General features: G+C 41.7%; 2 protein-coding genes across 12 annotated transcripts in view; one reads left to right on the top strand and one right to left on the bottom strand.

Moving 5' to 3' along the window:
• Rg (A kinase anchor protein rugose) overlaps nt 1-22,032 on the top strand; it is a 543,414-nt gene that overhangs the window by 347,027 nt on the left and 174,355 nt on the right. For all 11 annotated transcript variants that reach the window (XM_076323637.1, XM_076323642.1, XM_076323635.1 and 8 more), the window contains one exon: nt 12,549-12,653. In XM_076323637.1, coding sequence (XP_076179752.1) covers nt 12,549-12,653 — 105 coding nt within the window. The remainder of the gene's footprint in view (nt 1-12,548; nt 12,654-22,032) is intronic.
• Nucleotides 5,399-22,032, bottom strand: part of LOC143152964 (uncharacterized) — a 78,402-nt gene continuing 61,768 nt past the window's right edge. The window contains exons 3-5 of the mRNA XM_076323645.1: nt 14,584-14,671; nt 5,647-5,911; nt 5,399-5,539 (exon numbers count right to left, since the gene is read on the bottom strand). Coding sequence (XP_076179760.1) covers nt 5,462-5,539; nt 5,647-5,911; nt 14,584-14,591 — 351 coding nt within the window. The 5' untranslated portion in view covers nt 14,592-14,671 and the 3' untranslated portion in view covers nt 5,399-5,461. The remainder of the gene's footprint in view (nt 5,540-5,646; nt 5,912-14,583; nt 14,672-22,032) is intronic.

Here is a 22,032-nt window from a genome sequence, read left to right as displayed (position 1 = left end):
TCCGTAACTCGTGTCAAGACACCCGCACCGTTCCATTTATAGAAACAAAGGTACCATTTGGATAACTTTCACGCTCGCGTCTGACAAAGCGATCGTGTCACCACCTCACCTTCTGCCTTCCATATATTCCGAAACTTCGGAGATAACCTCGTTAGTCATCCAGCCAGCGTACAAATATTCCTTGGAGACTTCTCGTACGCAAACGCGCACACCCAGAGTATACGAAACATGGCTCGACAACAAGCAACAACAATCTCCATCGGCGAGCGAAATATGTTTGCTCTCGAAAGATAATTATGGCTCGCTGCCCTCTCATCGGCTAGAACCGTGCACGATTTTCGGACCGTCCGACCACCGGACCGTTCGATAACACGGAAGGATAACTTCGAACGTTTCGCAAATATACAACCGGGGACTCGGAATTTCTCAACGCGTAGACAACCGAGCATGGCGAGTGCTCGACTCGTCGGCAGGAACATCGGTTCGAATGCAAATCGCAGTTTACACCGAGTGCCCCGGTCGAGACGTTTTCCCTATCATACTCTTCGATGCAGCCTCGAGGACGCCAGCCGGCGACTAGACGTAGGCGCCGTATCAGTCTGAACTCGAAAGCTGGGAATGCTTGCGCGGCAGACCCTCGCGGTCCAATTCTACTCGAGATTTCTACTCCCAGGGGTATATCTCGAATTCATCGTCGCAGACGCCCCGTCCATCGGCAGATAGTAATTTCTTCTTTTTTTTTTTCATTCCCCCGATCCACCGAACGACCACGAGCCACAAGGTAACGAGGAGTTCGAACTTCGGAGACTCTTCGCGTTCTCTGTCCGCTTCAATTTTAATCTTCCCTCTTTGAGAACCCACGAGAGGGTTAAAACGTTGAATCGCATCGACGAGTGGAGACGGCCAGGCTCGTCGATTCGAAATCGTTCCTTCTTCTATTCCTCGACGAATTTGGAACACTCGAGCGCGAGGTTCACACCTATACCGCGACACGTACGTTCGAGATCGAGAGCGAGCAACGATCGTTTTCGATGAGAATATTCCTAGAGATTCACACTTTGCGCGAGTCTCGCTCGCGATACGGATCTCTCCGCTGTTTCTCTTCGTCCCCCGATCCTCGAACGGATAATATACAGAGCAACTGTCTCGAAGAAACGCAAGATCCGAATAAAAACCGGGCATTAAGGAACAGGTTATTTTCCTTTCGCGCGCACCGTGGAAAAGCTTTTAGCAAACCTACTCGCCGCGATCGCGAAAGAAAGAGTCTGCGTTAGACGTTTCCCCGGGATTTCAACCGGAGATTCTACCGGTCGTGTCGTATGCAGATACCCGAACGATTTTAATTTTCTTTCCGCTACGTAGCCGCGCTTAACGACGAAAACCATTAACAAGTCTTCCCGTTGAAAAGCCAGCAACGTTCAGAAACATCGTTAAGCCGGTTACAGACCCGAGATATTTAAAATCCTGCTGGTTCGGGGAATCTCAACGACCGGTTTCTCTTTGACGTCGTTCGACGGGGCGTCTTTCGAGGATTTCCATTGGCGCGGAACTTCGAATTTTCTTACGTTCCGAGTGTAACGTCTCGTAATCGACTTCGATCGAAGGAAAGATCGCTCGTAGAGAGAACAATGCGTCTTTTTGCTCACGATATTAACCGAGAAATGGAAAATCCTACGACAAAGCTGTGTATTCATTGTTCGTTCGTCGACTGCGCGAATCGCGAACTTGCGCGCGTCTTTCGAGGATTCCCATTGGCGCGGAACTTCGAATTTTCTTACGTTCCGAGTGTAACGTCTCGTAATCGACTTCGATCGAAGGAAAGATCGCTCGCAAAGAGGACAATGCGTCTTTTTGCGGGCGATATTAGCCAAGAAATGGAAAGTCCGACGACAAAGCTGGGTATTCATCGTTCGTTGGTCGACTGGGCGCCGAAAGCATGACTTGGCCCGACGAGAACAATGCTTGTGAATTTAGAGCTTGTCAAGATGGCGGCCTAATTAGGAGGAACGCGGCTTAAATATGAATGTCGGTCGAAGAGAGAACACGCTCCCAAGGCAGGGAGACAAACGGGGGAAGCCCAATGAGCCCAGCTACACCGGGTTCTCCGCCACGTCCCTTCGCTTCCACCCGGGTAAAAGTATCGTTACTCCGCGGGGCATACGTCACTGTGCATAATTCACCGAATCTATTGGATAATTCATGCACGGGACTCGCGTGTGTACATCTACGGGGGAGACATTGAACGGTGGCCGCGAGGGGAACTCTCTGACATTGGAAAATTCACGGTGCACTTATCACGATGAACAAGGAATCGGTGGAGCAATCGTACGGGGAGCAGAGGGACACGCGTCCCTCTATGAAATAATTAACAAGTTTTCGTTCGCATTCACCGAGCGTAAAACATACATACGTTGAAGCAAGTCTACGGGAATAAAGGAGAGACGACTTTTCCTGGAAAATAGAATTTCGACGAAACGATTAAAAAATCTTTCTCGATGTTTACCGAACGATGGAGCAATCGACGATCAAAGGGACACACGTCCCTCTACGAAATAATTAAAAAGTTCTCGTTGCTATTTACCGAACGTAAAATACACGTTACAGCAAGTTTACGGAAATAAAGAAGAAACGAGTTCTCCTGGAAAATAGAACCTCTACGAAATTATTAAAAAATGTTTTCCGTAGTTTACCGAACTCCAAAGGGACGGATGTCGATTTTCGTTGATATTTACCGAACGTAAAAAATACGTTAAAGCACTTTTACGGAAATAAAGAATAAACGATTTTTCCTACAAAATTGAACCGCTACGAAATTTTTTTCATGTTTGCCGAACGGTGGACCAGTCAACGTTCAAAAGGACAGATGTCCCTCTGTGAAATAATTAAACATTTTTCGTTAATATTTCGAACGTAAAAAATATAGTAAATCACGTTTACGGGAATAAACGAGAAAAAACCTTTCTTTGCGAAATAGAACAATTTTTCTCTCTCCTCTACGAAATAATTGTACGTTGCCAATTCATTTTACTCCATTCTTTTCTATTCTATAAAAAGTTAATATAAACCTAATGATTTTGTACGATAATACGAAACGACGTTCCTCGAGTTTTGCTACATTTGTGAAGTAACATTTAATACATTAGTATTTCCATAGTTGCAGTATAATAGTGGAAGCATAATTTAATGCAGAGTCTGCAGGCCTCTAAGAAATGTTGCTCCGACACTTGCTGGTCAGACGCCCGGTCCTCGGAGCGACATCCAGTGAAAACATAAAACAATGGCCTCATTTCAGGTTCCACTCGAGGCAGTTTACAGGCCTGAAAGTCATATTCTTTCTACCTGCTCCACTCATTTAATTGTACCGCCTAAAAAATCTCGACTAATAACAGTGCAGTTTTGTGCCATTGCATTTCTCTCTGCAACGTTTACCAAACGAATTCTGATTACTTTGTTCGCGCTTAGTATATTTGTAAGAGACTCTATTCGTTCGGAAGTCAAACAGTAAAGTCAGTTACAATTGTACGTCTTTAAATTGTTTGCTCATTTTTCCGAATTATTCTGTTTAATAATGGATTAATTAGATACGAGAGTTTAAAAAGTTTAAGACGATTGTCAGGATGTCTGTAAATCTATAGAAGATCATTTTCGATTAGAAGATCTCGCGTTAAATATTCTTAAACGTGTCTAGTTGTAGGGTGGAAGTAAGTTAAGCTAAACACAAGTAGGAAAATGTCCAAAGTAGGATGTTTCTCGTAACTAATGGTGGGATCTCTAGAAGAGTATATGTAATTAAGGAAAGTTTGTTGGTCAAGGCTATAAACTTTGGATAGCAGCGTGCAGTAAATCGGTACTCTAGGTTCATGAGGTGTAAGTGGCGAGACCAACCCTCTTAATCTCCCTCTCAAGACTGCTTCAAATTCTGCGTATTATTACGGTGGTTGTACGAGAGTACGATAATTTATAGTTATAGAGTATTTATAGAGTAATAATTTTCAGTAGAAATTGTGCAGAAATGAATAAATATTATTTGTTTTCTTAATATACTGATTTTTCTTTTATAATAAACCTATATTTTTTCTCTATAATAGACCTATTCGTAAGATGCAAGGAAAAAAAATTACATTTTGGAATCTGTTTATGCGTGATTTTCGCACGGATAAAAAATGATCCAGCTTCAGTCTTCACGAGATTCGAAGAAACGTTGCAAGATCACAGAGTCGATCGTCAGGAATCATCGTGACGTTCGAAGTGTCGAACGAATTGTTTCGTGGATCTTCAAACGTCTCCACTCGAACGCAAACCGCCAAGACATATTCGATAAAGTGGAGGCAGATCCATAATAGAGGCGCACTGATTCACCGCGGGCACTAATTGCTCTCGAGGATGAAGATTGATCCGGGTCTGACATCTCACCAGTTTCATCAAATTGGTCACCCATCAAGCGACTGGCTAGTGGCTGTCTGCCAATTCGACGAACGATTAGGAATTAATGCAAGTAAATAGATGCCAACGCCGCGCCGGTCTAGCGCCATGGATACCTGAATTATTCATGAAATATTTAACAGAACCTAAACCTGCTACTTCTCGTTATCGTTTAATTTCCCTCTCGAGCAACTCGCGAAATGGCGCACGTGATTCAACGAAACGATCGTTCGTACGAAAGAAAAAAGAAAATAAAAAAAAAAAAAAACAGAACGTACGTCGAAGCTGCACAAGGAACAAAAAAAATTATTGGAAAAATGAATCCTTTGGTATCGTTTGCCGGACAATCAAAAATGGGGGCATTTGAAAGGCAGATAAACGCAGAAAGGGGGAGAGAGACAGAAATAAAGACAGCCAGGTCGTTCGCAGTTTGCAAATGTCCTGTCGAAATAAACTCTGGCGCGCAACCCCGGAGAGAATTCACTTTGGCAGATCGAGTGAACTCAAGCTATGGAAAAAATTGCACAGAGGGGGTCACTCCGGTCGGACTGAGTGGATTAAGAAACGATATACACGAATTGCGTTATTTTAGTTCACCGTTTCGTGGGAATTTGCCCAGTCCTCCGAGCAAAATGCAATCAAACAACGGTTTGAAAATTGAAAAACAATTGTTTCTCGATTGAAAGGATCGAGCGAGATATTTGTAACAATTTCATTCGGATGCTCCCAAATGCATATTTCAACGTATCGTAATAATTTCATCGAGCTGGAGTTTAAAATATTGTTTAACGAATACAAAATTTGGAATAAAACGTGTACGCGACGTTAATCCTTGCTCCGTAATGCAGCTTCAAAATTCGAATCGTTCGAAGTAGTATTATTTGTCCGGTATATTCTCCAGTTATACTACTCGATGTTATGATTATCGGAGAGAGAAATAACTTATAATATTTTTCGTAAAATCAGAATTTATATTTTGGAATTTTTAACCAAGCGGAGATACACGTGTTCTTTGCCGACAATTCGTTTACATTTAATTTCAGACGACGTGTTTCGTGAAGCATCGATTCGTAATTAGTACAAGTACGCTCGAAGTTTTCGTCGAACGAAGCGTTCCCTAAAATGATTCAATATTTATCGAGTTACGAGTGATCAATTTAATAGATTAAGTGCACGCCAACACCTCGTCGTTTCGTGCCGCACGATGCTACGTATTGCACCCACCGCGATAGTGTGCATATGTGCATCGTGCATGCGACCCGGCATGAATACTATGAATTCAGACCATTGTTCCGGTCGTGCTTCTTGACAGTGATTCGCTCCAAAACTGACGTTTCGAAATACACGTTTAAATTTTCTTGTTGATACGTCTCGTCTGGTGAAAATTGGAGCGGAATATACGAATTTCCGTGTTAATCGTTCGTATCGGTGATGATCCTTTTCGTACGAAATAATTTTTCTCCGAAAGTTCGTTCCGTTACTCTTACAGCTGAAAAGAAAATTAAGTCACTAATCTTTATTGGAACACCTATACAATTACTCACATTCAATACTCTAACAGTTTATTCTTCAACGAATACTCGCGTTACTATGTAATTCTACGCGTTAGTGTGTCTTGTATAGAAGAAGAAAGTTCCACCGAAAAAATTCGAAGAATTTAGAATTCGCAACCGACGAATCGTTTCGATGAAAGACATCGACGTATAAAAGCAATCGCGTGACTCGCGTATTAAAGCGATTCGCGAACGTTGGCTACACACTTTCGTCCACTCTTGTAAATACTCCAATGCTCTTGAATTCTTCCAATACTGTTCCCCGGATTGTCGAATGTGCTTCGGGAACACGGCCGGGAAAATTTTCAACCGACGGAATATCTCCCTCGGTGAGGAGAAACGTTTCTTTGAGAAGATCGAGTTTCCGTATTTCTACGGTAACATCCTTAGCTAACGACGTACTCGACACTGTCGATAAACTCGACGCGATTTCGAGAGCAAACGCGCACGCTGTATTTTTTCGCCTATTATTATTACAATACGGTACAGAGGTAAAGAAGAGCCGTTCCCTCTGCGCGATGCATTCTTGAGAGGCAATTGAAAACCTTTCACAGCGTGCAAACAAGCTTCGGAACGCTGTCTCGGGGTAACTCGATCAAGACCTCCTACGTGAACGGTGCGAGCCAGTTTCTATCGGGTCCCGAGCACCGTCAAATACCGACAAGTTCGCGAACAGGGATCGATCTTCCCGGGAACATTTATTTACACCCCTTTGCTTCGCAGCCCGGTCCATAGTTAGTTCGTAATAAATTGTGCTTCGATAACGCCCGGGGAACACTCGAGATTAGGTATTGGGTTTCGATAATAACGCGATATTAACTAAAGTTGAAACAGTTTCGCGTAACGATTACTACCGGTCGCTTTATCGATGCAGCTGGTTAAACGGATGATGCATCGAGCGCTTTGGCTCGATGCGCGCGAGCTGGAACAACGATCGCGAACAACAATGGGTATAGCTGGGAAAGAAACAAGGAAGATTACATTTTACGACCGAGATCAAATTTTGGCATCGATGTCGCGTATTCTAAATAAATTTAACGACTGGTGTAACGTTTCTGAAACTGTACGAGATAGACGAATACAGAGTAACGTTTCTCTAACCGAACGTGATATAAAATTTCTACTCGCTCGTGTCACTTTGTCTATACGCGTGTGTGTATATACGCGTGTATAGATTCAGGATCTGAAAATAATACAATAACACCGAGCAAGCATAAGTCTGATACGACCTTGTTTTCGAATAACAGCCCGTCCGGCGCTTCCACGATCCTTCCTCAAATACACACAGTGTAATCGGATATCGGTGTTTATAGTAAGACCCGAAGGTCTTGAGGTCTCGCTAATCTGTAAACGTCATCACGTGTTATTTGTATTGTGAACGGCTCGGTTCGTGCTTTGTGCCGAATGGAAATGGGACATCCGTCTTGTACGATGAGCCCGTTAACGCGATAATCTACACCTGAAGCGAAAATATAGTTAATTTTAGCTACAATACGGCCTCACCTTGGAAAGTTTCGAGTATCTCCTTCGCGAATATGCAAATACCTACTCACTGGAACCGTTCGTCGAAAACGACACTCGACCGTACTGTTATTGTCAATATATTTTTTTTTTTCGTATAAAAAATCCACTCTTGCGGTGTAAAAAACATCTCGCACAATTCCTAACGAATTAGTTGCGAAATAACACGAGAAAGGAATTTCCTTTGATGTTCCATTTCCAAGCCGACATCGCTTTACGAACACAGTGTCGTGATCCTTTACGAGCACGTTCGTACTCCTTTATGAAAAAGGAAACTGTATTTAATATCCGGACACATGCACGCAAAATATGTCTAAGGACGTAAGCGAGGGGCACGAGAGGGCTCGACTCGAGGACTCGCTGTATTCTTAAGACGACGTACCAATGTGGATAATAACGGAGAAGTTTCTCCTCGTGGTCTCGTTACTTTCTTGTCACGATGCACGTGTGACGGAACTTTCCTCGCTTAAAGAAAATTTTAAACGTAATAGAAGTCGGCCCTTCCCACGACTCCAAATTATAATTCGTTCGTTAGATTTCCTTCTGTGAAAAAGTAACGAGAAGGATCTTTCCCTTATACACTTTAACACTAACCGTAATCTAAGTTTAGATAAAATAAGTGCAAGTTTCAAGTTGGAAACAGAACTCCTCTATTCGAGATCAAAGGGTTTCTTGTACGATATCTTTGGAGAAGGGTTTGTTTTTATATTTAGTTGGATTTTGGACAAGATAAAGCTATCTTCTCGCACACGTCTGTCCAGATACCTAAGCCAGTGGTCTCGATGGCGTCATATCAGTGGCTTTGAACGCGACACGGCCACTGTTTTCGTTGCCGAATAAGCGAATTTGGCACGTACTGTACCAGCTCACTGTTTTCAACTGACGGAAACATAGAAGGTGTAAAAGCAAGTGGTATCCAATTAGCGGTCGGCTCTGCTGGCCAGCCCTAATTCACCAAATCCCATTCTGCCTTCCCCTGTTCGTTCCACCGCGAGTTCGTACGCGAACTCGATTGCACACAGGTGCAACCTACGCATGCATATTCAGCTTTGTACGCGCGCGAACGCGTGCATCTGAAAATTCGGGACGATCGAAAATAGTAAGTCACGGACGTCTATGTTTCTTCGGTTTCTTTTTCGTTTTATTTTTTTTTTTTTTCTTGTATCTTTCGATCGACGATCTAACATGACGGACAGGTTCGCCGTGTGTACGGGTTGTTCATGGAAATTTCGCTCACGAAGCATTTCCGCGGAAAAACAATCCGGCCAATCGAGTCTGTTTGCTCCGTCGCGATCAATTTGCAGCGATAGTGTTACCGGTGAGTGCTCGTCGAGTGCAAACAACGTATCCGGTGCCGTACTTTTCCGGAGGAGCCATTTCCTGATACTCTGCCTGTCGTCGAGATGAACGGATCGCAACGCGTCCTTCCTTCCGGAATTATTCCTATTACCGTACACTCTCAGGATATTTATCAAAGAGTCTTTAATCGTGTACGCCTTCGTGGAACAATTTATGGAAAATATTGTCTCTTAGTCACGATTCTTGAGTTTCATTTTTTGACGAAGAGAACTCGAAGGAATTGTGCGGAAAATATATATTTATGGTTTTCCGTTTCGATTATGAGTACAAGGACCACTTGTTACTAATTTTTACGGTGTGTACACTTTTTTCTAATATCTGCGAACATTTCACCAGCCAATAAACCAATGAAAAATACAAAATCTCGTTTATATCTCGTATCGTGAATTTGCGTTTACTTTTCAGCGAATAGAAAAATATTCTTTACAATGCATCCGGTAATTGAATTGGATAGAGAAAAATTTCGTGGAATTTTAGTACACTCTACAGCGTGTTTCGTTTACATCGACGATATTAATGTTGCATATCGATACAACATCGATATTGATCGATGATCCGAAAACATGCGGGGAGAATTATTTTTTTCGCGCTTCCCGGTTTGGTTCGAACTTTGAAATTTATTTTAAATGGAACATTCTGCACGGGAGTGCAAAAATTTTCAAGGTTTATCTTCGTCTCGGTCGCGATTCTTCGCTCGAGATTATTTAACGGCGTATCCAACACCCGTGAAATGGTATTTTCGTCAGCCAGTGGAAAAAAAATAACCCTCCGAGAAGAAGTCGTAAATCTTAATATTTTCTCCTCTCGAAACAATTCCACCCCGACGCGTTTCTTCGTACCGTCGAAAGTAACAGAGATAAGATTCAATGATAAGATTCACCATTCGGAGAACACCAACGTATCTGTAAATTTACAGTCCGAGAAATATTCTCAATAAAAAATTATTCCTATTGACCTTGCCCCGTATCCAAGTCCACTGACCTGTACATTAAGCACGCGAGAGTAATAATTTGAAAAAATGAGTGTCTCGTATCCGCGGCATAAATCTAACCTCAGTGTCCTTAATTTCTTCGCCGGGGTGAACATTTCCGTACCGAAATACAGATACACTTGTCCTTTTCAATGCGCGCGATACGTTCGACGATATAATTTACGAAAATTATTCGAAAGGGATGAAACATCGCGAAACTCGTACGTCGAAAGCAAAAAATCTCCTTGGCAAAAACATTGTTTCGATGTGTATATACATGCATACACGCGTCGTGGATATTTTGGCGAACGTCGAGGATCGATATTTCCTTCCCATCGACCCTTCTATTTCTCAAACTCCTGTTCCACCACCCTTCTGATCCTCGCTGTACGATCCCCAGAATTTCACGGAGTGGCTTGGGTCACATCTCGAAGATGGTCGCGGCATCGAACGTGTAACCGTTGTACCGGCTCTCGGAGCAATAACGTCGACCGCCTCGTTTTTTTTTTTTTTTTCTTTTTCTTTTTCTCCCCCGCCCGTGGAATTTATTTGCCTCGAGGGGTGCTCCGAAACGACGATTACGTGACAACGAAACCCGCAACTCACGTTCGCCTCACCTCGAAAAGCCGGACAACGCGCGGTTATAACTAATGCCACGGGCGAATAACGCGGGAAACGAGGGTCCAGTGTCTAACTTTCGTTGTACGTACGAAACGACGACGGAAATTCAACCGAGAAATATGGTTCTCGTTGGAACGAGCAAACGCCGCGGAACACCGTTACGGGGGGTGAGTGAACTCGATTACCAAAAATTACTCGTAAACTGACGCTGGGAGGAAAATATTTCGAATGAACGTCGGATGGTATCCGAAGGATTATACGGCGGGGTAACTAGATTTGTTCCGTAGTGTTTATTTGCGTAGATACGAAGGTCGGAGTGTTCCCGAAATGATAATATTTCAGTTTGGAATTCGAACGATCGTTCAACGTTGAGTAGAAAAGTATCAGGTTGAATATTGATGTTTTCTCCCCTTGGAGGAAATACGTTCGCCTATTTTTTATGTATTTATTTTTTTTTCAATTTTACAAACGAGCTCACCTTATCCGTGAATTTTTACGAGCGGATCGACTCTCGTAAAAATCGCTCGTGACCCCGAGGCTCGCCATAGGTGGGACATAAGCAATTCATGATCGATATCGGGGCCAGTATTTGGAAGAAGGCGGGTAAGGGGCGGCGGGAAAGAGCGCGAGATACTTGGCCGGAAATTACGCTCTCTCCGTGGAAACAGTGCTTCCCGTTCGGCCGTATATAAACCGTTTCGGGTGTAAGAAGACACCGCGAACGTACGCAGTTCCGTAAACTCCTGGCGTTCACCAAACGATTTATCGATATTACTTTCAACGTCGATAAATGATCGTTTCCCGTGGCCGGTGCGCAAACACATAAATTTTTCAACGCGATACCGCGTGAATGTTGCAGCAAGGAAAATTCTACGGGTGCCTCGGTTAATGCACTGGACATGCTCGATCCATCGAAACACGCGGAAACGTAGTTCGACTTTACCATCGTAACTGTAGCAATAATACGTCTTTATCGGAGCGAAGTTGCGAAGAATATAAAATAACGAACCGATGAGGAACGTTACCGATTCGTTAACTTACGATTTTAATGAAACTTGACGCGCACAGACGAAGCACGAAAGGATATTAAGATAGTATTACGATCGGTCGATGTTCGTGTCGAAGGGATTAAAATCGTAAAATAAAAAATAGAACAAAAATTCCATCAAAACGGGTTTCTTATAAATATCTGATTGGGTGCAGTGATCAGCTACGACCTGATGGAATTTTTATTCAAACCCGGTGATTGCTTGCCGGAAATCAAATTTTTTTTCTACCTCTATTAGTTTTTGAAAATTGGAAACTGTCGATTGGATGTTCCTTGTCGGTTACGTGTAATATATATTACAAGATTGATCGATCTTGTACGAGAATGATCGAAAAAAAAAATTGGAAAAATATATAAGGACGAATAAATACACATAAGCACGACTGAAGAATTGGTGGTACATTAAATGAGCACACATGACATATTTACCACTATTTGTAGTAGATAAAGTCTACGTTGTTTGCATAGTATGTAATAATTTTTCAATACGTTTAATTATATTCACGGTATTTTTTGTTAATACTGCTCAGGATATCGATGCAAATAGGGGAACACAGTCGGTTTAAATCACCACTACCACGATTGAACGATTCTGAATCCGGTGATTCAGTAGAATAGGTCAAGCATAGATCAGTCGGTGGTCTACCTCAGCCACTTAACAACGTGTAACGTACCAATATATTCATTACAAATGATTGTCACACACTTAATACAACAGTATTCCGTGTATTCTACCGAACAGATCTCGATATTCAAAGATGGTGAGATTTACGAATATTAAACACAGGAGCGAACGAGACGAATCTACTGCGCTGTCTGACCACGAACGTTCTATTCTACTGAACTACGAGATTTAAGAATTTTTCTTCGGTTCTCTGACAAACGAGATCTTGTATTTATAGATCAAAATATGGTACAAGAAGCATAGAACGGTGTGAATATTATTTTAAAAATAAAATAATCGTTCAAACGAAACAAAAATCCAAACTATCGACATTACCAAAATTGAACAACTGGTCGGTGTTTAATAACACGGTGTTCTTTCTGTTCGCAGCTGGTGGGCGGTGAATTTGACATGGAACTGAACTTCGTGATTCAGGATGCACAGAACATCAGGCACATGTTGGAACTCCTCGATCATTGCCCGCCCAATCTCCAGGTAAGCAGTGGGCGTAACGTTCGGCCCGATCAAACTAATTATCCAAGCGGCTCAGGCTGTTATACACCCGCCGCAAATTTGATTCTCCAAAGGAACACACGTTCAATACGATCAATACGCGTCAAACGAAGTCTTCGAACCACCTCCCTTCTCCACCCCCCACCTCTGTAATTAATTTCTCGCTCGCGCGCAGCGGAGAAACGAGGCGCGGATTTTTCTCTTAAAATTCCACGAACGTGGCCTCGCCGGGCAAAGGTTCGCGTCCCTTTTCTCGAAGCTCGCCGCGTAAAGAAAGAAAAAAAAAAAAAGAAGAAAAAATTGCCAAACTCTCTCAAAGCCCTGAACGCGAGCAAAGGAATTGAAATCCATTACGCGGCAAATTTCGTTCGAAGAGAAAGAAAAAAAAAAAAAGGCGCGCGGGAACACAAATTTTTCTCTCTCCGCGTCCGCGACCTCGGGTATTTATCAAGCGTTGTCAACACAGCCGCTCGAACCGGATGTGAATCAACTCGGTGCTTTTTCTGATCGTCGAAAAAGAATGCAGCTACGCGGTGAAATATGCTACTCGCCAAGGTCCAACGACATCGAGTGATTCGTTGCGTTCCAGATCGTGACCGGTGATCGTGTGTCCCAACTACACATATTTTTTTCTTTTAGTACTCGAGATTCGATTTTGTTCCACCATTTCACGGAATTTTGATACTCCATCTTCGCGAAAATCGAGTACAAATTTTCCCAGCTTACTGTTTCACCGTTTCACTGTTGTTCCAGGAGCTCTCGTTGATTCGTCGCGATCGTAAATTATTAAGGTAGTCGATAAATACCGACATTAAAATTTCTACGGTCAACAGAGTTCACTCGTTACGAGAAATATTTCGAAAAGGAATTTTTTGCACACGTTTTCAAACTTTAATTATCTTTGGAAAGCTTCTTGTTTTGTGCAGCTGCTTGTTCGGTTACAAGTATTGGACGTTACTTCAAATACTTTTAAAGCAGATTATTATCGGAGAAAATATTCGTTTTGACAATTTCAATGGCATTATTTTCTTGAAATTCTTCGAACGTGTACAATGGTCATGAAAAATGGCATGAAAACGCAAGAGATATTTCCGTTCCAAGGAATCATGAAAACGACGCTCGTTTTTACGCGACTGGGACGTATCGAGGCCAAACGTAAAAAAACGACGTCACGATGTCCTTCTGTGATCGTTAGATTCCGTCTTGTTAAAGGATCCGTCAGAACGACGAGGTAAAGACATAAGAATAGAAAAGTTTCGCAAATAATGGAGGGTCCTTAGTCGCCACGTCAGACACAGGAAAAGCCATTTACTCTTACGTCGTAGTTGCTAAACTTGTAGTAGCTGCTCGAGCCCCGTGGAGGAAGTTTTCGGTGTAAAAGTAAATAGAAATTTAAACTGTGTACACGGTACAACTTGTAAGAACCCTGTTCACCCCTTCTCGTATACTTTGACCGCGTTTTCGCGTCGGGGAAAGAAAACGTTATCGAGCAATCACGAACTTTCGAAATGGAAATTTGCTTGTCAACGATTCGTTGCTACGCAGCTTTTTTCTTAACGCGCATAAATAAATGTTACCGCGCGTTTAACCTCCGACACTTTCGTCTTGCGAATTTTTCTTTGGAAATTATCCGTTCTATTGTAACTCCTAAAGTTTGTATTTATGATTCTCTAGAATGAAGTGATTAACATACTACTCCGAATGCATTAGTGCTGATTAAATGAGTGTACAAGGTGCTTTGGGACAAATTGTTTCTAACAAAATGTGTCTTTATCGACGTATCCGTTTAACTGTTAATGTTTCGGTAATATGAGAAATTTCGTCGATACTTGTGATACAGAAATTAAGTGTATTGCAGAAAATCGAATCGTTTTCGATTAAAAGAGTAAATAATGCAATGGTACGAACCTACAGCGTCATATCAATAGCATCGATTGTGGTTGATTTAATCTATTGAAGATCGATTTCTGGCGTCCTCAGAATCCCGTTCAAGCACGTCCCTGAAATGTTAATACTGTTAAGGGAGTTTCCACGTTGCTATCCCTAACTGTACATGGCGGCTCCCTGCATATGGGTGTCTCTTATATACAGCGAATGTCCGCAGAAATGGGTACATACACACGTACACACACACATACACAGGAGGCTATCCGTGTCACTGAAATCTAAACTAGACACGACGAGACATATATACCCGGTAACGTGTTGTCTCGATGAACATTTAACATATTCATACCCTTTCGTAACTCCTGTAATCGCGAATCGAGTGACTCTTTTTTCAAACGAAAAAATTCTTCAATATTAAAAATAACATTTCGACGTTCAATTTACAAATTTATAAATTCATCCTACAAGAAGTATAAAACTGATTTATAGAAACAGTTCGTTCGACACGAGCAAACGAGGCGAATATTTCGTTCTATCGTTGGAGAGTTAACGAAAGGTAATTAATTATAATATCAATAAATCTATCAAAGCGATACAATGAATAGAATCGAACGAATTCGATGAATAAATGAAATCCGTAGAAATGGCAATCGATGTCAGATTTTGTCCGATTAAATGTATACATTACGCGAAAGGAGAAACGATAACGCTCCGATTCCCAATAGTGTCTTCTCGCGTTAAAGATTTTGCGCCAATTTACGGTCGACGTTGCCTCGATAGCGGAGATGGAACCTTCTCTCTGGAGATGGCTGACGAGATCGAGAAATATACAATTAAATCTCGAGTATATTGCTTCGTTATTTACCGACAGTCTCCTTACAACGTGGAAAGGCCTTCAAAGGGGGCAATTAAAATGGATGAGACACAGCCCAACGACGAAAGGGATCAAGCAACGAATGAGAAAATATCGTTGCTCGGTGCAGGGCGTAAAACCGGGCGAATAACGAAAACAGCTATCGCCGGGGAGTATCATATTGAATCTTTTCATTAAGGAAATTCGCCTTTGCCAGCGATCCAATACTTTTCGAATCGACTGCTCTCTGTCCATTATCGTATGGCCGCCTGCTCAAAGGAACGAATCGCTCAAACCGCAGGCAACCGTTACAAACCTTCTCCCTCTGCGCTTTAACATGCATTGCTTTTCTTTGTACGGCATTATGAGATAACGAACACGCTTCGAAATTCCGTTACGGTATCCGCTTTTGTTCCCCGGCCAACGAAACACCGAGACGCGCTTTATCACCGAGTTTGTGAAAGCTGTTATCTCTGAATCGGATTAATTACATACACAGAAATTGGAATAAAATTGGATCGGTTTGTGCAAAGTCTGCCCTGCGAGTCACCGGTTCGTTGTTTAGTTGATCGGTTCGTGATTCGGTATATATTTATTTCCAAGCAATCTTATAAACGAAATTCGGTGACTCTGTCTTTTTTATCGATGATTTTTCTATCGAAAGTCGAAGCGTTGTGTTTCTATATTGTAAAAGTTCTCATCGGTTGTAACACGGGTTTATATTTTTCCCGTGTAATTTTACGAGGAACTGTGCAATTCTTTTTAACGAAAATTGAAATGAAAAATAATAGTCTCTGTATAATAATATTATGAAAATAATTTTCTCTCATAATGATATTGTGAAAATAATTTTGTCAAATAATATTACGAAAATAAATTCTTTTTACATAATAATATCATGGAGAAGAACTTTTTTAAATAGTATTGCGAAGACAACTTTTTTTAGATGATAATATCACGATGAAAAAATTGCTCGAATAATACTATTTGAGGACGTTTTTATTCGATAATGTCGCGTAGACCATTTTCAAATAATTTTCAGTAACGAAGGGTTTACTTCGTTGTTGTAAATTTACAAACCTTTCCGCAACACTCGGTGCAAACTTCACCGTTTCGAGCTATGTAAAACGATAGATCCAGAGTGGAACAGGGATCACGGTTAACCGTATTTAGGCGAAACTACTTCAGATACATGTAGTTACCCCTGTCGTATCGATGAAATGTAAATTCGGATAACTGCTTACAAACGTCATTCGCGCCAACGCAAACTGCACACCCGCCCAGTTGTCTCATGCATATGCCTCTTGCATCAACGATACCGGTACACCGAAACCTCTCTGTCGCTATCCCGTACATTCGTTTAAACAAAAATAAGCGCGACGTGCGTTTGATATCCGTTAAAGTGGTGGAAATTTCCAATTGAATCTGTTCAAGTCTGACATACGTGAAAAACTGTTGCGCGTAACAACATCCAAACAAACATGGTTTCGAGCTGTCCACTCATTTTTAAAACATACGTATCGCGATTAATCGACAAATTGAGAAACAAAAAACTTGCAATTAATTCTACTCGTAACGGGAACGCACTCTAGAAACTGTTACGTTGCAATGTTTCGATTATTTTTCAATATTTCTCTGATTTTCTTCTCAATATCGTCCCATAATATTTGTACGAATTCTTATGTTTAAAAATTCGCGCGTTTAAATTCAAAAAATCAATAACCACTGTACTCTAGTATTTTAATTAATTTCAAATATTTTTCTAATCTTCTTCTTTCGATTATTCTATAATATCTGGACAAATTTTTACGTTTGAAAATTGTCAACGATTGCGTATCTAAATTGAAAAACTTCACCTCGGAGGTATACAAGATACATTTATTTCGCAAAGTGATCGAAACGTTTAAATGAAATTCGCTCCAAAAAAGAACGATGCTTGATATCGTTCAAAAAAACTAAAATTTCTCTTCCGAATGCATCATTCGTTCGTTCAATCATTGGCCAATTAGAGACAGGTGGTGGAAATTTACACGGCGATTCGTTCCAACTATTAAATTCGATACGGTGAGCTTTGCGTTAGAAGTTGAATAGATTTCGGTGTGTTTGTGCAAATAATTTGACATCGATAACCGTACACGGGCAGATTTAACAAGTTCGCGATGTCTCGCGAACTTCATGAATAACTCGTGGCGCCGGCTCGCGAACTATCGGCATGATTTAAGCCTTATAACTCGCGGATATCGCTGGATTATCCCTCCACCAGCTTTCATAAATTTCGCCGTGAGTTATGGTCGTACTCGCCGGGAACGGTTTCGCGGGGAAACGTGTACGGACTGTATGTAGCGAGGATACGTCACTCTTCTTCTCCGGGGAGAAGAAAAACGAAAAGAAAAAAGAGAAAAACGGAAGAAAAAAGTGAAAAAAGGAAGAATTCGCATACCAAGTTATTCAGGGAGAAGGAAAATAGAAAAATAGAAAGACAGAAGAAGAAAGTGAAAAGGGGAGAATTCGCATACCAAGGATGTTATTCTTATCCTTTAAAATTTGTTAACAAATTGTGTAGAAATCTTTAGCAGACGTTTTTAACTTATCCCGTTGACGATCAATTTTACCATTGAAAGTATCGATCATTTTTTTCTACATACGTGTGTGATAAATCCACATTGTTGTGTCGTCCGTTGAAATTGGACGGTTTCCAAATGCCTCGAACAAACAGCAAAATAAATATGGACGATGTACGAACTTGGACGATAAAATTTCCCGGCGAATAATTACGTGATCGCGGAAACGAACGAGGAACACAACGTTGCACAAATAATGTTCCCCTAATATTTGCACAGGGTGCATTGTCGAATTTAGAGGCGCGTACCGTCTCTCAAAACTGAGAAAGTATTGACACGGGGGTTCGAAAAAACGTTGAGAACCATTAACGACACACTTGTGCGATCAGGATGCTATTTCTACGCTCTTCTTCCACTTAATATATTTTAAGTATCATATATTAATACTTATTTATAGATATTTTATATATCTTATAGATATTTTAATATATCTTATAGATATTTTAATATATCTTAATTATTACAAATTTATGCTGTTTTCGAAACAACGACCGGACGTTGCACGTAATATTCACGTTGCTCGATACACGTAACGCAACTGTAACCAGAAATGATAAGCATACTGTGCACGATGCAACCGTACGAATTAATCCTGGAATTTCCCACGGCAAGAAAACGCACGTATTCTTGGCCACATCCGATCGTTCGTGCATGCAAATGAGAATCTATACCAAAATGAAACGTCGAAGGTAAAATCGATTAGCAAGGGAGGGCGCTGTAACGCAATTAAGCAACAATGCCCGAAACCTTAGCCTTTATACGATACGTTAATTCAGCTCCACGTGAATTATGCTCTGTTGGCTGCAATGTGCATTTCATTTGCTCCGACGACAAATTAATAGCACGAGTTCAGTTGCTCCCGGGAAGTACGATCGTTTGTCGTATTAAACGTTCCGAATTCGATAAAGGACGAGCAAAATATTTCCTTCGATTTGCTCGTTACGCAGTCAAATATACTGTTATTAATCTTACGCTCCAAGTTTCGTTTAAATGACAATTAACCGTGTTGAACGATATTGAGTATTCGGACAGAGTTTATTGCTTCTGACAAAGTAGGGTTAGGTTACAGGACCGTATCGCTGAACTTTAAATAAATAAAATCGGACGAATAACTTTAATTTCGAAAGCGTAGATAACAACACGCGTCGACGTTCGTGGACTTTCCTCCCGCGTTCGGCCACAATTATTTTCACTGTCAAATAACTCAATGGCCCCGGTAACAAACGACCATGGTTACGAAAGTTCGCTCGACTTCGTTGCTAACTCATTAATCACACAATTTAACAGACGCGCGTAACTGCCGAGCATAACTATCCTGCGTGTTCTACATACGGGAACAGTGCAAAACATCCCACCGAGGTAGTTAGTACTATACGTCACTGGCACTATTCGCGTGTACAATACTAAATAAGTACGTAGCAAGATAATACAGTGGCGTAGAAGCGAAGCTGAAAGCGCGAGCCCTGCCACGAAATATTGGGTCAAGTTTAACGACTCAACTTCCCTGCACGCTCATCGTGCAGTTCTTAGCTGGAGAACCTGTATGCGCTGCACATTGTTCGTTATTGAGAAATCAATTTCGCGAAGTTCCCGTCTCAAACAGTTTTCACGATATTTGAAACGAATATCGAGGTAGAATCTATGATAATTAAAACTTCTCTCGTATTTCTGGCAAAGAAGGATCAATTTTATTTTCAAAGCAACGCTCGAATGTCTCTTCGATACAGTCTCTACGCCGTGTATCGGTTATCGGTTTCGATCGGTCAACTTCGGATCCCGTCGGCTGTGATCCATCGGCGTAGGACCCCACGCATGAGCGTAGATGAATGACGAACAAAATTTCCAAGCGGTTAAACAATGCAAATGAATTACTGCACGTTGAATAAAATTTTACCCGTCTCTGATAAAGACACAGACTACTATAATTAACGTTCCAAGGTTTCGAAGAATCAAACAAAATGTACTAGTTTCGCGTCATAAAGTCAGTTTACTAGGAATACCAACAACGTGAACGTTCTTGTACAATAGGATTCATGGACACATCGAAACAACGACCAGAATGGACGCGCGCGTGTTGATAATTCTCATCCATGCGTTACGGGCCCATTTCGTAATCGGTGTTGCACTCGCGAGCACGAGTACGCGCGCGAATGTCTTTGATTATTAGCTCGGGCGATATACTCGTCACGGTTAGTGACAAGTACCGCGATAATTGCGACACTCGCGTTGCGGTCGCCCCCAAAATTTATCTCCAACGAGTCCGGCGCGAATCATCGTCTAAACGTTGGTCATTAATGACGCTCTCGTAATACAGGTGAATACTTGAACGGTGAACTTGTAGACAAATCGAGAGCAAGTTACTGATCGAAATTAAAACATCGAAACCACGGAGAGAATTCGATAACGTATTTTCCATCGTTGTCGTTGGGGCCTGCGAGCACAGTCGTTAAAATTTTGCGCGGAAAATTGCAATCTACCAGAAAGCTACAGGACCTCGGTAGCTGGGAACGAATCGGTACAACATTTCATTCCCTCGATATTACGACACGCTGTGCAACGAACGCTCGACAAAAATTACGAAACGGAAGTACGAACGTACTTCCTTGCCCCGTGATGTTACCTGCGATATTATACGAAGCTGGTCGTCGTGTATTTCACGATTAAAGAAAACCGCGATTACGCGTATTTAATCCGCGTCGCTACTCCGCTATTTATTTGTTTGTTTAGTTTTGTTTCGTTCGTTTCTTTTTTTCTTTCTCTTTTTTTTTGAGTTTTAAAATCAGAGTTTCCGCCACAGCGGTGTTTTTATACGAAGAGTAAACAATTGCGGGCGACGATGGAAAATGTATTACCGAACGAACGCGGAACATTTTATTCGATGTTTTGCTTTAGTTTTTCGCGCGAAACTCCCGTTCGCTTTTACGTCAGCGTGGAAATTTATACTCGTTCGCGGGTTATACGCGGCTGGGGACGTGGAATTATTACACGCCGGTGATACATCTAAAGTTTATAATGAATAATGTAGCTTTTTCGACGAATTATTCTACGCGGCCCCTCTCGGATGCATAAACTTCGAGAATTTCCGTTCTCGTTATTTATTTTTTCCCTCCTCCCCCTCTCCCCCTTTTTCATTTAGTTTGGTAAATTTCCACCCCGCGTACGGACCGGTGATAAGCTACGGCAACTTATTTACGAGCTCCCGAATTCTATTTATTATTAACGCTCCGACTAAAATCAAGCGCGGCAAGTTTGCGTACGGGTCGAAAGTTCCCCTGAAATTTTTACGAAAGTTACCGACGTCTGGATGTATTAATGTTCACCGGCCACACCGTTACACCGCGAAAGTTTCGCTGAAAGCCGCACCGTAAATCACGCTGCGGGCCATGCATCTTTCTCAGTCACGCAAGGAAATTCCGTTAAGCAACTCTGGGTAAATACCGCGCCCGTTATCGTCGATGTTAATCAGTGATCGAGTTGTCGGAAGTTTCGTCGACTACCAATCGTCGAAGAAAAAAGAAAAAAAAAAAAAAGAAAAAATTAACGCGCGCTGTCGAATTTAAAATACTGTTCTTTTCCATTCCCTTTAAGCTCTCAGCTACCGAGATTGCGGAATTGAAACTGTTCTACAGACCCGTGTGGTGTGTAAAAAATATAAAATCGAGAAACATTGACTTAACGATAACGGTTCGAGTAACGTTGGAATAGGACACCCGTAGTACATGTAATGCAAAGAACCTTTCAGACCTCGGTAAGCATTAGTTTCTGGATACAGTAGAAGGTTCGTGAAATAATCAAGTTAACCAATCCAATGAGAGGGAGTCCCACTTAGACATTATAGCCCACTACCCTATGGTTGCTGCTACCACTTACTTCCACTCCAACTTTACTCGCTGCTAAGTGACCGTCCTTACCACTCGTCAACGCATTTCACCGAACGAGGTTCTCGTGCCATAATCGAGATTCTACTGTGTATATTCATTTAAGACTCAAACATTGACTA

The sequence above is a fragment of the Ptiloglossa arizonensis genome, chromosome 11 (assembly GCF_051014685.1).
Source record: "Ptiloglossa arizonensis isolate GNS036 chromosome 11, iyPtiAriz1_principal, whole genome shotgun sequence".
NCBI classification, from domain to species: domain Eukaryota; kingdom Metazoa; phylum Arthropoda; class Insecta; order Hymenoptera; family Colletidae; genus Ptiloglossa; species Ptiloglossa arizonensis.
The sequence above is the reverse complement of the archived record's forward strand: the minus strand, read 5'-3'. Positions and strand labels throughout refer to the sequence as shown.